This window comes from Anolis sagrei, chromosome 7 (genome assembly GCF_037176765.1).
Source record: "Anolis sagrei isolate rAnoSag1 chromosome 7, rAnoSag1.mat, whole genome shotgun sequence".
Lineage (NCBI taxonomy): Eukaryota > Metazoa > Chordata > Lepidosauria > Squamata > Dactyloidae > Anolis > Anolis sagrei.
This window is the reverse complement of record NC_090027.1, coordinates 20,909,020-20,925,512: the sequence shown is the minus strand read 5'-3', so window position 1 is coordinate 20,925,512 and position 16,493 is coordinate 20,909,020. Positions and strand designations below refer to the sequence as shown.

General features: G+C 48.6%; 1 protein-coding gene across 4 annotated transcripts in view; it reads left to right on the top strand.

Moving 5' to 3' along the window:
• The window catches only part of PSD4 (pleckstrin and Sec7 domain containing 4), a 35,024-nt gene that overhangs the window by 11,750 nt on the left and 6,781 nt on the right, over window positions 1-16,493 (top strand). For 2 of the 4 annotated variants that reach the window (XM_067470719.1, XM_067470718.1), the window contains exons 2-13: window positions 58-950; window positions 6,666-6,741; window positions 6,898-7,002; window positions 7,158-7,262; window positions 7,418-7,522; window positions 7,678-7,782; window positions 7,937-8,381; window positions 10,467-10,655; window positions 10,756-10,836; window positions 11,859-11,971; window positions 15,687-15,745; window positions 15,904-15,993. In XM_067470719.1, coding sequence (XP_067326820.1) covers window positions 138-950; window positions 6,666-6,741; window positions 6,898-7,002; window positions 7,158-7,262; window positions 7,418-7,522; window positions 7,678-7,782; window positions 7,937-8,381; window positions 10,467-10,655; window positions 10,756-10,836; window positions 11,859-11,971; window positions 15,687-15,745; window positions 15,904-15,993 — 2,286 coding nt within the window. In that variant the 5' untranslated portion in view covers window positions 58-137. The remainder of the gene's footprint in view (window positions 1-57; window positions 951-6,665; window positions 6,742-6,897; window positions 7,003-7,157; window positions 7,263-7,417; window positions 7,523-7,677; window positions 7,783-7,936; window positions 8,382-10,466; window positions 10,656-10,755; window positions 10,837-11,858; window positions 11,972-15,686; window positions 15,746-15,903; window positions 15,994-16,493) is intronic. The other 2 variants (XM_067470720.1, XM_067470721.1) reach the window with 2 other exon arrangements.

Sequence of the window (16,493 nt, the reverse complement as noted above, 5' to 3'; positions counted from 1 at the left end):
CTGCCTTTCCATTAAACGTTAACCCCGTGTTTGTCTTTCCTCCCCTCTCTTTTGCAGGTGGATCCCGCCATGGGCCTTGCTCAACCTTTTGCACTGGGGCCCCTGCGGCCAAAGGACCTCCGCTGGAAGAAGCTTCCATGGTGAGGCTTGGCATGGAGCCCTCTTTGCCTGGCGGTGACCCCGGACTCAGGGACGTCTTCTCAGACCGTTATGGAAGGGGAGGCGCGGACCACGGAGGCTTGGGAGAAACCCGGTCAAGCCCTCCGGCCGAAAGCGCGAGACCCTCCTCTCCCTTTGCACTGCTGGAAGACCTCGACCTGTGGCTGGATGGCTGGCAGGGAGCAGAAGGGGCCACCATTAACGAGGGGCCACCGTTAATGCAGGAGGAGAGCCCGCCCAAAACAGGCAAGGACCCTACACTGGATCTCTTCCAGGCCAGCATCCGCCAGGCCCAGCTCTGCGTCCTGGAGCTGCAAGGGGAGATCGACCGGCAGGTAGGGAGCCCCATGAGCCCCTCCCAGGAGCCTTTGCACTTGGCCACTGACAGTGAGGAAGAGGAGGATGAGAAGGAGGAAGAAGAGGAGGAAGGCATGCCAGAGGAGCAGGAGGAGGAAGAAGAAGAAGAGGAGGAGGAGATGGAGTGCCTGTTCTATGACAACCCCCTCTTCCAGGAAAGCCCTGGACCCGCAAGAAACACCGACAGCTTTGAAGACCCAACTCCAGAGGTCCAGGAAGTGAGGTCCCCACCTCCCGTCCCCAAAGAGATCCTGCTTGGCTGGAGAAGGCACCCTCCAACCACCTCTGCAAGTGACCCCAGCCCTCTCTTGACCAGTCTGCCCCAAAGCCACCCTCTTCCTCCGCTGGTGATCACCGAAGAAGGAGACGAAGAGGAAGAGCTGGTGCTCCCCCTGAAAGAAGAGGAGGAGGAGAAGGAAGAGGAAGGCATCAAGGTGAGGAAGCTGCCGGGGCCCCTTCCAGATGCAGCTCTGGGTGAATAGAATAGCTTTATTGTCACTGTATGTTGTACAGTGAAATTTATTTATTTATTCACTAGCTGTGCCCTGCCACACGTTGCTGTGGCCTATAGTAAAACTTATCAAAGTTGAGGTAGATATCTGGACTATTATGAAAGAGAGGTACCTACCTATTCCTTCTCTACCTCTTTCTTTCTTTCCTTCTTTCCTTCCTTCTTTCACTACTTGGTTTCATCCTTCTCTTTCCTTCATTCCCTCCCCCTTTCTTCCTTTACCTTTCTTCCCTCCCTGTTTGCTTCCTTCTTTCTCTTTTTATTTCCTTTTATTTCACCACCATCATAACAATAACAATAATGCAATGCATTGCTTCTGGGACCTGACACCTCTCCCATTCCCCCTAAAAGGGTCTCATAGGAATAATAGCATCATAATAATCATAGAAATAACAACCTTTACCCGCCATGCGTTGCTGTGGCCAACCTTCCCTCTTTCTCTCCTTCTTTCCCTCCTTCCTTCCTTCCCTCCCATCTTTCCTTCTCCTCCTCCTTCTCTATCTCTTTCCTTCCTTCCCCCTTTTTCTTTCTCTTCTGGTCTCTTTTCTTCCTTCTCTCTTTCCTTCTTTCCTTCCCTCCCTCTTTCTCTACATCTTGCCCCTTCCTTCACTCCCTCTTTCCTTCCTTCATTCCCTTTTTTCTTTCCTTCTCTCCTTCTTTTCTTCCCCCTTTTTCTTTCTCTACTGGTCTCTTTTCTTCCTTCTCTCTTTCCTTCTTTCCTTCCCTCCCTCTTTCTCTACATCTTGCCCCTTCCTTCACTCCCTCTTTCCTTCCTTCATTCCCTTTTTTCTTTCCTTCTCTCTTTCTTTCCTTCCCCCTTTTTCTTTCTCTTCTGGTCTCTTTTCTTCCTTCTCTCTTTCCTTCTTTCCTTTCCTCCCTCTTTCTCTATATCTTCGCTCTTCCTTCACTCCCTCTTTCCTTCCTTTATTCCCTTTTTCCTTTCCTTCTCTCCTTCCTTCCTTCCCCCTTTTTCTTTCCCTCCCTCTGTCTCTCATTTCTTCCTTCTCTACCTCTTTCCTTCCTTCCCCCTTTTTCTTTCTCTTCTGCTGTCTCTCTTTTCCTTCCATCTTTCCTTTTCTTTCCTTTTCTTCTTCCTTTTTTCTCTAACTTTCCTTCCTTCCCCCTTTTCTTTATCTCCCTTTCTCTTTCTTCCTTCTTTCCTTCCTTCCTGTCTTTCCTGGATTTTGACAGGGCGGGAAGGGGAGGGGTGGGGTTTGGAGGTGGCGTGAAGTAAAAGGAGGTAAGATTGGGGCAGGGGAGTGATGGAGTGTGGGGTTGCGTGTGTGTGTGCGGCGGCGGGAGGAGTGATGGAACATGGGGTTGCGTGTGTGTGTGCGGCGGCGGGGGAGTGATGGAGCGTGGGGTTGTGTATGTGTGTGCGGCGGCGAGGAGTGTGATGGAGCGTGGGGTTGTGTGTGTGTGTGCGGCGGCGGGGAAGTGGGGTTGCGTGTGTGTGTGCGGCGGCGGGGGAGTGATGGAGCATGGGGTTGTGTGTGCATGTGCAGCGGCGGGGGGAGTGATGGAGCGTGGGGTTGCGCGTGTGTGTGTGGCGGTGGGGGGAGTGATGGAGCGTGGGGTTGTGTGTGTGTGTGTGTGCGGCAGGGTGTGTGTGTGTGTGCGAAGCGGCGCGGCGGGTCTTGGAGTGGGCATGGCTTCCGCAGAGGGAACGTTGGCCGGAAGACTGTGTGCGCGCTCCAGGGAACTTGCTGCTGGGCACCAATGCGCATGCTCAGTTGTTTTGCCATTTTGTGAGTGTGTTGTTGTGTTGTTTTTCATTTTGAGTAGATATGTTTGTACCTTATGGGTTGTGTTATGGGCATGGGAATTTTGGTTAAGTTTCGTTGGGGGGTTTGTGAGTTTTGTTTTGCCGTTTTGTGAGTGTGTTGTTGTGTTGTTTTTCATTTTGAGTAGATATGTTTGTACCTTGTGGGTTGTGTTATGGGCATGGCAATTTTGGTTAAGTTTTGTTGGGTTTTTTTGAGTTTTGTTGTTTTGCCGTTTTGTGAGTGTGTTGTTGTGTTGTTTTTCATTTTGAGTAGATATGTTTGTACCTTGTGGGTTGTGTTATGGGCATGGCAATTTTGGTTAAGTTTCGTTGGTTTTTTTTGAGTTTTGTTGTTTTGCCGTTTTGTGAGTGTGTTGTTGTGTTGTTTTTCATTTTGAGTAGATATGTTTGTACCTTGTGGGTTGTGTTATGGGCATGGCAATTTTGGTACAGTTTCGTTGGGGGGTTGTGGAGTTTTGCTGTCCAGTTGAACCAACCTAACAGATTTATATATATAGATTTATTCACTATATTTATATACTCCCCTTTCAGCCCGCAGACGACTCAGGGCGGTTTACAGTCAGCACCAAGACCAAAAAAATACAATTAAAACATTAATATAAATATAAAACAAGTAAAAACAATCTATATCAATAAAAACATGCTTTCCCCAGCAAAATGCCCATCCCTCTGCATTCCTGCCACCACTGTACAGCCCCCAATGCCGCATCAATGCAAAGCCATGGCATTCAACATAGCCACAGCGATAGGATAAAAGCTTCTTCTCGGGCCTCTTCTACACAGCTGAATAATATCCCACATTATCTGCTTTGAACTGGGATATATGGCAGGGTGGACTCAGATATTTCAGTTCAAAGCCAATATTGTGGGTTATCTGCCTTGATATTCTGGGTTATATGGCTGTGTGGAAGGGCCCTCAGTCTGTTTGTCCTTGCCCTTGTCACTCTGTACCATCTGCCAGGTGACAATAATAAGCCATTGTAAGAAAGGCCTTCCTTCTCAGAGCTGGAGAAGGGAGAAAGTAGACAGACAGGGGTCCCAATGACACTCAAGCAAGACCGGGTATATACACATATACATAGAATAGAATAGAATAGAATAGCTATTGCTATTGCACAACGAAATTAAATGCCTTCCCCAGCACACCTCATAAAAAAGCACACCCCTGCACACTCACATCCCACTGCGCAACCTCCAATGCCACATCAGTGCAAAGCCATGGAGTTAAACATAGCCACAGCGCTAGGATAAAACTGTCTCTCAGTCTGTTTGTCCTTGCCTTTGTCACCCTGTACCGTCTGCCAGGTGGCGATAACAAGGCGTTGTAAGGAATGCCTTCTTTCTCAGAGTTGGATAAGGGAGAAAGTACACAGGCAGTGGTCCCAATGCTATCCAAGCAACACCAGGTATATACATGAATACATGAAACAGAATAGAATAGAATAGCTTAATTGTCATCTTGTCATTGCACAACAAAATTAAATGCCTTACACAGCACACAGCACAAGTATTTATTTGAATTATTGCCACCTGGCAGTCAAAGAAATAATATACTGGTTGAGATGGACGCCCAATCCATCCATCCATCCATCCATCCATCCATCCATCCATCCATCCTTGTATTCATCCATGTATCCATCCCCCTTCTTCTTTCTATGCTGTTTTCCCAATGGAGAGGTGAGCATTGTGATTGTTGTTTCCACAGGGCTTTGTGTTGGGTATCCTCAGGTCTCAGGATGACTGCATGCATGTCTTCATTGATGGTATCCATCTATCTTTTCTTTGGCCTTTGTCCGCATGGTCGCTGTCCTGCAATCTCCAAATGCAGTGCTGTAGTATCTATCCATTTTTCTATTTATCTATCCATCCATCCATGTATTCATACATGCATCCATTCATCTATCCACCTTCTTCTTTCTAAGCTGTTTTCCCAATGGAGGGGTTAGCATTGTGACTGTCGTATCCACGGGGCTTTGTGTTGGGCTCCCTCAGGTCTCAGGGTGGTGGCACGCATGTCTTTGTTGATGGTGTCCATCCATCTTTCCTCTGGTCTTTGTCCACATGGTCGCCATCCTGCAACCTCCAAATGCAGTTCTGTAGTATCTGTCTATGTATCCATTTATTTATCTACACATCCATCCATCTACTATTTATCTAACCATCTTTCTCTCCATCCATGTATTCATCCATCCACCCACCTTCTTCTTTCTATGCTGTTTTCCCAATGGAGGGGTTAAGTATAATGACTGTCGTTTCCACAGGGCTTTGTTTTGGGCAACCTCAGGTCTCAGGATGACAACACGTGTGTCTTTGTTGATGGTGTCCATCCGTCTTTCCTTTGGCCTTCGTCCACATGGTTGCCATCCTGCAATCTCCAAGTGCAGTGCTATTTGTGCTCCTGATATTGTTTCTCTTCTCGTGACACTGCTGTACCACCATAGTCTTACTTCCTGCATTCTCTTGCTGATCACTTTTATTCTTAGTCTTGACAGAAGTCATCATTTGTCACATGGTCAAGAAGTGCCCATCTCAGCATTTTCCATGGTGTTAAGGGCTTGTTAATGTTTCTTTGTTGCTGGCCACTGAGTGAACAACTACTATCAATCTTAGCCTTGAGTTGTTCAGGCATTTTTGAGTCACATAGAATGCCAGTAGTTTGCTGCCTGTATGCCTCTGTGCAGTTTCCAAACCATGCACAGATGCAGTAAGTTAGGACACACTCTAGAGCACAGTGGTAGAAAGTCTCCAGCAGTTTTCCATTCATTTGACTGGCCCTTAGAAGTCTCAGATAAGAATACAATCCCTGCTGGTGTCATACACCAGAGCAAGAGCACCTCTGACCTCAAACACCATACCAGTTGGATAAAATCAGGAAGCAGTTTATTGTTGAATATATGTAGGCAAAGCAGTGAAAAAAGTAAAACAGTAAAAGCCCAAAATCCAAGATAGTCCATAAGCTTCAAAGGAAAGCAAGGTCCATGAGTACATAGAAATCCATGAGACAAGACACTTGAAACCATGAAACAACGCAGCAGGAAAATCCCATAGGCAAAACCTAAGCTTGGCAAAAACTTGGTACATGAAACACAGAGCTCTTGAAAGGAAGACCGTGATAAAATAACAACATTGACTCGACTGAGGCAACTGTCTCTCATAAACCTTTTCCAAATTCCAAAACTGAAAGGAAAGCATTTTCCTTGACCTTCCCACCAGATAACGATTTGTTATCTCTCTTTTGCTGTAGCCGGACTGAACGCCTCAGTCTCTGAAAGCTCTGCCTCTGTTTACTAAAACTTCACTTTCTGTCCAGTGTATCACTGTCTTCTCCCTCATAAACTCCTGCACCTTGCAAATCAAACTCAGCATCATTTTGAGACAGTTGCTCTGAGAAAAGCAGTGATGGGCCTCTCTCAGGAATGTGGCCTTGGGAATCTTCCTGAAACAGTCCAGCCCTTTCTTCTGATCTTAGCTCAGGCCCAAGCAACACCTCATCCCCAATCCCATCAGGAACATTCCCATCATGAACATCAGCATGAACATAAATCCCATCATGAGCAGCAGTATGAACATCAGACACAATCACAGGCTGAACAGACTGACATACAACAGCTCTTCACAAACACTGCTGTATGAACGCTGCCCTAGGTTAGATCCTCCTTCACAGTGGCACCCAGGAACTTGAAATTGACCATCCACTCTACTCTGAGAGCTTGGCCTTCGGCGTCTTATTGAGGAGCTGGCTCTGCCCCTTCCTTCTTTCCGTGCTGCAGGTGGGCATTTGCCCCTTTGGAGTAATGGGGGGCTTCAAGGCTGCCATTGATTCCACTGACATCTGACTTTGCATTTCTGCAGATGCAAGCCCCACGGTGCTTCCCTCCCCAGCCAGATGGTGGTCTCTCCAGAGGTGTTTCCAAAGGTCCAGCCACAGGTGAGTTCCACCTCTGAGGAATGTGCATGGCCCCCCTGACCATTGGGACTAACTGTGGCGAGTGGGGCACATCTTCCACACATGAAGCAGATGCGAGGAGCCCTTCCAACCCCAGAAGAGGTAGTCCCACACCTGTCCCCCTCTCTCTTTCCCTAGGCGCCCACCCAGCCGGCCAAGGCCTCCAGATGCAAGCCCCACGGTCCTTCCCTCCCCAGCCAGATGGTGGTCTCTCTGGAAGTGTTTCCAAAGCTCCAGCCACAGGTGAGTTCCACCTCCGAGGAAACTGCATGGCCCCCTGACCATTGGGACCCATTGTGGGGAGCGGGACACATCTTCCACTCATGAGGCAGATGTGAGGGGCCCTTCCAACCCCAGAAGAGTTGGTCCCACACCTGTCCCCCTCTCTCTTTCTCCAGGTGCCCACCCAACTGGCCAAGGCCTCCAAATGCAAGCCCCACGGTGCTTCCCTCCACAGCCGGATGGTGGTCTCTCCGGAGGTGTTTCCGAAGGTCCAGCCGCAGGTGAGTTCCACCTCCGAGGAATGTGCATGGCCCCCTGACCATTGGGACCCACTGTGGGGAGCGGGGCACATCTTCCACACATGAAGCAGATGCGAGGGGCCCTTCCAACCCCAGAAGAGTTGGTCCCACACCTGTCCCCCTCTCTCTTTCTCCAGGTGCCCCCCCAACTGGCCAAGGCCTCCAAATGCAAGCCCCACGGTGCTTCCCTCCACAGCTGGATGGTGGTCTCTCCGGAGGTGTTTCCGAAGGTCCAGCCACAGGTGAGTCCCACCTCTGAGAAATCTGCATGGCCCCCTGACCATTGGGACCCACTGTGGGGAGCAGGGCACATCTTTCACACATGAAGCAGATGCAAGGGGCCCTTCCAACCCCAGAAGAGGTGGTCCCACACCTGTCCCCCTCTCTCTTTCTCCAGGTGCCCACCCAGTGGGCCAAGGCTTCCAGATGCAAGCCCCACGGTGCTTCCCTCCCCAGCCGGATGGTGGTCTCTCTGGAGGGGTTTCCGAAGGTCCAGCCACAGGTGAGTCCCACCTCCGAGGAATCTGCATGGCCCCCTGACCATTGGGACCCACTGTGGGGAGCAGGACACATCTTCCACACATGAAGCAGATGCGAGGGGCCCTTCCAACCCCAGAAGAGGTGGTCCCACACCTGCCCCCTCTCTCTTTCCCCAGGTGCCCACACAGCTGGCCAAGGCCTCCTCTTCTCCGCCTGCAGCTCTTCCCTGGTCTCCACGCTGCTGCAAGAGACCCCTGAGCACCATCCTCTGGAAGAGAGACCCCTCCCCATCTCTCCGCCCGCCAAAGAGACCCCTCCCTACATCCCCCCACTGCCCTTGGCCCTTAACGCAGAATGGGGCCCCCGGCGGCAGGAGCCTCTGCAACGGGCCTCCTTCCGGAGCCACCCACCCGCTTCCTGCGCATGGGCAGAGGGGCCCCAGGGAGCTTCCTGTCTGCGGGAGGAAGGCTCTGCGCAGGATCCGCACCCGGTTCCGCTCAGCAGCCCATTGAGGAAGTTGCCAGGTGCTTTGGACAGGTTGCCCACTGAAGTACCAGCAGAAGAGAAAGGTGCCGGAAACAAAGAGGAGGAGGAGGAAGGAGAGACAGCGGCCCCCCAGCAGTAAGTCTGCCTTTTGGAGGATCTCTGTAGCCCTCCCTCCTTTTCAGGCGCCTGTCTGTCAGCTGCCCACAACATCCTCCTGCAGTGGTTAGAGGCTGAGCGAGAGTCAGCAGGAGGAAGGGCCTGGTTTGGGGTGGAAGGGAGGCAGTTGAGGCCCCTTCGGGAGAGTCTCACGCTAGTGGAAAGTTTGGCACAGAGCACATGCATCAAACACTGGCCCACGGGACAGATCCGGCCCTCAGTGCCTTTCGATGCGGCCCTTCAGATGCTGGGCCCCAACTCCTGCATTCCTTATCATTAAGACATCAGGACTACCGCTGAGTTAGAATCATAGACTCATAGACTCATAGAGTTGGAAGAGACCTCATCCAGTCCAACCCCCTGCCAAGAAGCAGGAATGTTGCATTCAAAGCACTCCTGACAGATGGCCATCCAGCCTCTGTTTAAAAGCTTCCAAAGGAGCCTCCACCCCACTCCAGGGCAGAGAGTTCCACTGCTGAATGGCTCTCACAGTCAGGAAGTTCTTCCTCATGTTCAGGTGGAATCTCCTTTCTTGTAGTTTGAAGAAAATTGTACCGCGTCCTAGTCTCCAGGCAAGCAGAAAACAAGCTTGCTCCCTCCTCCCTGTGACTTCCTCTCACATATTTATGCATGGCTATCATATCTCCTCTCAGCCTTCTCTTCTTCAGGCTAAACATGCCCAGCTCCTTAAGCCGCTCCTCACAGGGTGTGTTCTCCAGACCCTTGATCATGTTAGTCGCCCTTCTCTGGACACATTCCAATATCTCTCTTCAATTGAGATGCCCAGAATTGGACACAATGTTCCAGGTGTGGTCTAACCAAGGCGGAATAGACGGGTAGCCGCCACATCACATTGTTGGCTCATGGGCTCTAGACACTAGACTCCTATTGATGCAGGCCAAAATCCCATTGGCTTTTTTTGCCGCCACATCACATTGTTGGCTCATGGGCTCATGAGTTGGCATGGGCCAAATTCGGCCCTCCCGCCAGGTGTTTTGTACTTCAACTCCCAACTCTTACCGGCTGTTAGGAATTGTGGGAGTTGGAGTCCAAAACACCTGGAGGGCAGAAGTTTTCCTATGACTGGCTGTTAGGTATTGTGGGAGTTGGAGTCCAAAACACTCAGAGGGAGGGCCAAAGTGGCTCTCAATAGAAATGGGGTTGAGAGCCCCGTCCCAGAGCCTTATGAGGGTCTAAGACAGGCATCCTCAACTTGTGGCCATGCAGCTTCTTAGTCCTCCAACTCCCAGAAGCCCTAATTGCCAGCTTGTTCAGTAGTTAGGGATTCAGGGAGTTCGAAGTCCAAACAGCTGAATGACTGCAGTTTGAGGCCTTGGTGGTGACAGCACTTTGGCCATGGAGGCAATGGGACTGCTGGGCATCTCCCTGCAGCTACAAAGAGGCTCTCACCAGAGACCCTGCATGGAGCTGGAGGGCTGGGCTCCAACACTTTGATTTGAGGTTTCCAGCATCATGGGACCTCTGAGTAAAGGAGTTATAGGCTTTCTTCCAGTGTGTTGTAGGACTTGAACCATGGAGTTTCAGTTGGGGAAATGTGCTGGGCTCCTTGGTGGCTCCTTGCAGTGGTTGGGTTTGGGGCCAGCCCACAGTGATGGGCCTCTCTCAGGAATGTGGCCTTGGGAATCTTCCTGAAACAGACCAGCCCATTCTTCTGATCTTAGCTCAGGCCCAAACAACCCCTCATCCCCAATCCCATCAGGAATATTCCCATCATGAACATCAACATGAACATAAATCCCATCATGAGCATCAGCATGAACATCAGACACAATCACAGACTGACATACAACTGCTCTTCACAAACGCTGCAGGCATGCTATGGCATGTCTGCAGAGAGGAGGACTACAGAGAAGAGCTTCAGATCTTCCACTGAGCCTGCCTCCTCTCACTGGGAGAAATCAGTACCTGGCAAATGGTTCTGGGTTCAAACGGTGGGGCCAAAGGGAGAGAAGGGGTCTACATCCAGGTGCCAGCTGACCCACATCTTCTGTTCATGACCAGGTGTCTAGTGGCTTCCCTGAGCCCTTCTCTTTCCCCCCGCAGCTGCCCCCAGATCCCCCCCGCAGACCCCACCCACATGGACCCGGGCTCCAAGGAGCCCTCCTGCAACGAGGGGCCACTCATCGCCAACGGTTCTTCGGGAGACCGCTCGGCAGCCCTGCGCTTGGCCACTCGCCTCCACCGCCTGGACGGCATCAAGAAGTCCCAGGTGGCCTCCTTCCTCCGGAAGAAGTACGAACAGGGTGATGGCGGGTGGGGACCCCTTCCCTACAGCCCCCAAGTTCCTCTCCAAGGAATTCTCCCTGAGTGCCCCTTCTGTGCTTCCCTACAGCAATGAGTTCAGCCGGACGGTGGCCGAAGCCTACCTCTCCTTCTTCGACTTCCAAGGGAAGACTCTGGACCAGGCCCTCAGGTAAGGAGGGACCCCTATCACAGGAAATTGGGGGGGGGGGGATGCGTTTTTTTGTTTAAGGGCAGCGTTTCTCAACCTTCCTAATGCCGTGACCCCTTAACACAGTTCCTCATGTTGTGGTGACCCCCAACCATAACATTATTTTTGTTGCTACTTCATAATTGTAATTTTGCTGCTGTGGTGAATTGTCATTTAAATATCTAATCTGCAGGGTTTATTTTCATTTGCTGGACCAAATTTGGTACAAACACCCAATATGCCCACATTTTTGGGATTTGTGGGGGGGGGGGGTTGATTTTGTCATTTGGGAGTTGTAGTTGCTGGGATCGATAGTTCACCTACAATCAAAGAGCACTCTGAACCCAGCCCACAATGGATCTGCACCAAACGTGGCACACTACCTACATGGCCAACATTGAATACTGCTGGGGTTGGAGAGCCATGTTTGAATTCTGGGAGTTGTAGTTCACCAACACCAAAAAGGAAGAGAAGGACAGGCAGAGAGATCTTCAGCCTTCTATGCCAAAGGGGTTCCTAAGACCATCAGAAATATGTGTTTTCTGATGGTTTTTGGCGACCCCTCTGAAACCCCCCTCACAACTTTGTCTTTTCCTTTCCCCCCCTAATGCGAATATGTAATGTTATAGTAAAGGTAAAGCTTTCCCCTGACATTAAGTTTAGTCGTGTCCATCTCTAGGACTGTGGTGCATCATCTCCATTGCTAAGCTGAAGAGCCGGCATTGTCCGTAGACACCTCCAAGGTCATGTGGCTGGCATGATTGCATGGAATGCCGTTACCTTCCTCCTGGAGTGGCACCATTTGATCTACTCTCATTTGCATGTTTTCAAACTGCTAAGTTGGCAGAAGCTGGGGCTAACGGTGGGAGCTCACCCCGTTCCCCGAGTTTGAATCACCAAGTTGAGCAGCTCGGTGGTTTAACCCACTGTGCCACCAGCATGTAATGTTATGCTCTGCGTATATAATCTATTACGGACTCCCCTGTCGGTCCATTCCAAAACAGGTCCTTCCTGAAAGCCTTTGTGCTCACTGGGGAGACCCAGGAGCGTGAGCGGATCCTGAACCATTTCTCCCAGCGCTTCCACAGCTGCAACCCGGAGGCCTTCCACAGCCCAGGTAAGGGATGCCTCCCTTTCACGCAGAAGCCCCCTCCGGGAAGAGGCGAGGGCAATGATGTTGTTATTGTGGTCCATGTGAGTGAGGAAGGGCAGGGGCGGCTCAACCCATTACGCAAAGTAAGCATTTGCAGTATAGTTGATTTTGCTCATGGACACTCTTGAGGCGTTCTTGGGGGAAAATAGACCTTGACATATGTGAGTTGTAGTTATTGGAATGTATAGTTCACTTACAATCAAAGAGCATTCTGAACACCAATGATGGAATTGAACCAAATATGGCACACAGAACTCCCACGATGAACAGAAAATATATATCAGTGATTGGTTTGGGGGGGGGGGGCAAAATACAGTTTGCTTACCGTTGAAAATTACCTAGGGCCGCCTCTGGGCAGGGGGCATCCGTCTAAGAACCTGGCCCTCTTCCTTTTGTTGAGACTCACTGCCATTCCCACTTCTTAATTAACTACAATAATAATAATAATAATAATAATAATAATAATAATAATAATAATAGAAATAATGAACTTTGTTTATATCCCACCACCAGTTCCCAAAAGGGACTCAGGGCACCTTACGAGACACTGCAGTGCAGTATATAACATAAACGGTACATGACTACAAAACAGTATCACATAAAAATTATTTTAAAAAACACTATCTATATAAATAAAAATGTAATGTTCATTTGTGGGATTAATATAACTCAAAAACCACTGGATGAATTGGCACCACATTTCGACACAAGACACCCACTAACCATCACTCCAAAAAAATGATTTTGTCATTTCGGAGTTGTAGTTGCTGGGATTGATAGTTCACCTACAATCAAAGAGCATTCTGAACTCCACCAATGATGGAATTGAAACAAACATGGCACACAGGGCTTCCATGACCAACAGAAAACACTAGAAGGGTTTGGTGGGCATTGACCTTCAGTTTGGGAGTTGTAGTTCACCTACATCCAGAGAGCACTGTGGGCCCAAACAATGATGGATCTGGACTAAACTTGCCACAAATATTCCATAGGCCCAAATATGAAAACAGATGGAGTTTGGGGGGGGGGGGGGGGGATAGACATTGACATTTGGCACTTGTAGTTACTGGGATTTACAGTTCACCTACAATCAAAGAGCATTCTGAATCCCACCAATGACAGAATTGGGGCAAACTTCCCACACAGAACACCGTCGACCAACAGAAAATACTTAAGGCCATCTAGTCCAACTCCCTTCATCAGGGCAAGAAAACGTAATCAAAGCCCTCCTGACAAAGAGCCATCCAGCCATAGATATAGATATATATATATATGATTCACACACATAGATATAGTATCATAGATTTGAAAAGGACCCCTAAAGAAAGACAATTACTGTATATAATCGAGTATAAGCCGACCAGAATATAAATCGAGGCACTTAATTTTACCACAAAAAACTGGGAAAACAGATTAACTCAAGTATAAGCCGAGGATGGGAAATGCAACAGATACTGGTAAATTCCAAAAAAAATAAAAATGGATACCAATAAAATTATATTAATTGAGGCATCAGGAGATTAAATGTTTTTGAATATTTGCATAGAACTGTAATTTTTACATAGAATTTGCATATCCTTCCAATAAAAATAAATAGAGTAAAATAATAAATGTAATAATAATAACAATAATAATAAATAGAGTAAAATAATAAATGTAATAATAACAATAATAAAGTAAAATAATAAATTGTAATAATAATAATAATAATAATAATAATAATAATAATAATAATACATAATACGTATTTATGGAGCCCCCGGTGGCGCAGTGGGTTAAAGCACTGTGCTGGCAGGACTTGAAGACCGACAGGTCACAGGTTTGAATTCGGGGAGAGGCGGATGAGCTCCCTCTATTAGCTCCAGCTCTTCATGCGGGGACATGAGAGAAGCCTCCCACAAGGATGATAAAACATCAAAAATCCTCCAGGCGTCCCCTGGGCAACGTCCTTGCAGACGACCAATTCTCTCACAACAGGAGCGGTTGCTCCTGACACGACAAAAAAATAATAATTACGTATTTATAACAGAGTAAAACAATAAGTAACCTTGACTCGAGTATAAGCTAAGAGAGACTTTTTCAGCCCAAAAAAAGGTCTGAAAAACTAGGCTTATACTTGAGTATATACAGTATATGTTGCGTGTTCCAGAGTGGGCAAACCAGACACTCTCCACATCAACACTGACAAAGAAACAGCAAGAAATACTGTTTACCCACAAGCAGAAAGAGATTATATATATTAGAAACCAATACTTTCTCATTACTTTATTTTCCAGATCACCAGACCAGGTCACAGCAACACCTGGCAGGGGACTGCTAGTCAACACATAAAAAAATACAATTTTAATCTCAAAACCATCAGTAATTAAAACTAGCTGCCATCGATTCAACTAAAGTGCCCGAGTGTCAGTTAGCCCCAAAACCTTCAGAGTTTTTTATTCAGTCAAACACTGAAGGCAAAAGAGGGCTGCAGCAAGTGTAATTGAACAAGTCACCCTGCTGGGTGGAGAGTGCCACACAAAATTGAGGTGCAGTTCAGTTTTTATTGCCAACACTTTTGAGCATGTGCAAAGTTCGGTGAACTGAGCCTCATCTTTTCTTTTCCTTTGCTCTCTTATATCAGTATCTTTGTGCCTGCTTTCCTAGCAGCTTGTATCCCGCTCCCCCTTCCTGTTTGTTGCTAGACCAGTGGTTCTCAACCTTCCTAACGCCGCGACTCCTTTATATAGTTCCTCATGTTGTGATGACCCCCAACCCTAAAATTATTTTCGTTACTACTTCATAACTGGAATTTTGCTACTGTTATGAATCGTTATGTAAATATCTGATAGGCAGGATGTATTTTCATTCTCTGGACCTTGGGAGTTGTAGTTAATGGGATTTGATTTACAATCAAAGAACATTCTGAACTCCACCAGAGATGGAATTGACCTAAACTTGGCACACAGAACACCCATGACCAGCAAAAAATAATGAAAGGGTTAGGTGAGCATTGGCCTTGAGTTTGGGAGTTGTAGTTCACCTATCTCCAGAAAGCACTGTGGACTCAAACAATGAGAGATCTAGACTAAACTTGGCACGAATACTCAATATGCCCAAATGTGAACGCTGTTGGAAGTTTGGGGAAAATAGACCTTTGACATTTGGGAGTTGTAATTACTGGGATTTATAGAATCATAGAATGGGCCATCCAGTACATGGGCCATCCAGTCCAAACCCCTGCCAAGAAGCAGGAAGATTGCATTCAAAGCACCCCTAACAGATGGCCATCCAGCCTCTGTTTAAAAGCTTCCAAAGAAGGAGCCTCCACCACACTCCGGGGCAGAGAGTTCCACTGCTGAACGGAAGTTCAGTCAAGAAGTTCTTCCTCATGTTCAGATGGAATCTCCTTTCTTGTCATTTGAAGCCATTGTTCCGCGCCCTAGTGTCCAGGGAAGCAGAAAACAGGCTTGCTATAGTTCACCTACAATCATTCTGAACCCCACCAACGATAGAATTGTGCCAGACTTCCCACACAGAACTCCCATGACCATCCTGATGGTCTTTGGCGACCCCTCCAACACCCCATCGTGACCCCCCCCCCCCGGGGTCCCGACCCCCAGGTTGAGAAACACTGTACTAGACAAAGAAACCTTTTGCTGGGATCTAGTTCTAGTTCTCTTCACTTTGTTTTCCACAGATGCTGTGCATACCCTCACCTGTGCCATCATGCTCCTCAACACTGACCTCCATGGGCAGGTAAGGCCCCAGAGTAGGAATGTGAGGCACCTTTTTGTGTCTTGGGTGGCACATAACACTGAGCCTGACCAAGTGTCCCCTTCTTTCTCTCCCCCTTCCCCCACCCCCAACATCTCCCCACTCCCTTCTCCTTCTCTTCCTGGCCTGCGAGGGAGCAGAAGGTGGGCAAGAGCATGTCCTGCCAGGCCTTCGTGGCCAACCTAGACGGCCTGAACGATGGGCAGAACTTCCCCAAGGAGCTGCTGAAGGTAACAAGGCTCTCATGGAGAGGTGGGAGACATTGGGTCACTCTTCAGGCCCTGGATGCCCTGTGGACCTCTACTTTTGAAGTGGCACTCAATGACTTTAAGGGAGACGGGTTGTCAGGGTTTTCTATGATCTAAAGCACTTTGTGCTTTTCCTGCACAGCAGGGGGTTGGATTAGATGACCCTTGGAGGTCTCTTCCAACTGTTATTCGATTATTCCACATTCCAGCAAGCCTACCTAGCCAGTTGAAAGCATGAATTGTAAACATATGTTCTGTCCAGCTTTCCCCTGGACATTAAGTCTAGTTGTGTCCGACTCTGAGGAGTGGTACTCATCTCCATTTCTAAGCCGAAGAACCGGCCTTGTCCATAGACGCCTTCAAGGTTGTGTCTGGCATGACCGCATGGAGTGCCATACCTTTTGATTTACTCACATTTGCATGTTTTCAAACTGCTAGGTTGGCAGAAGCTGGGGCTAACAGCAGGAGCTCACCCCAATCCC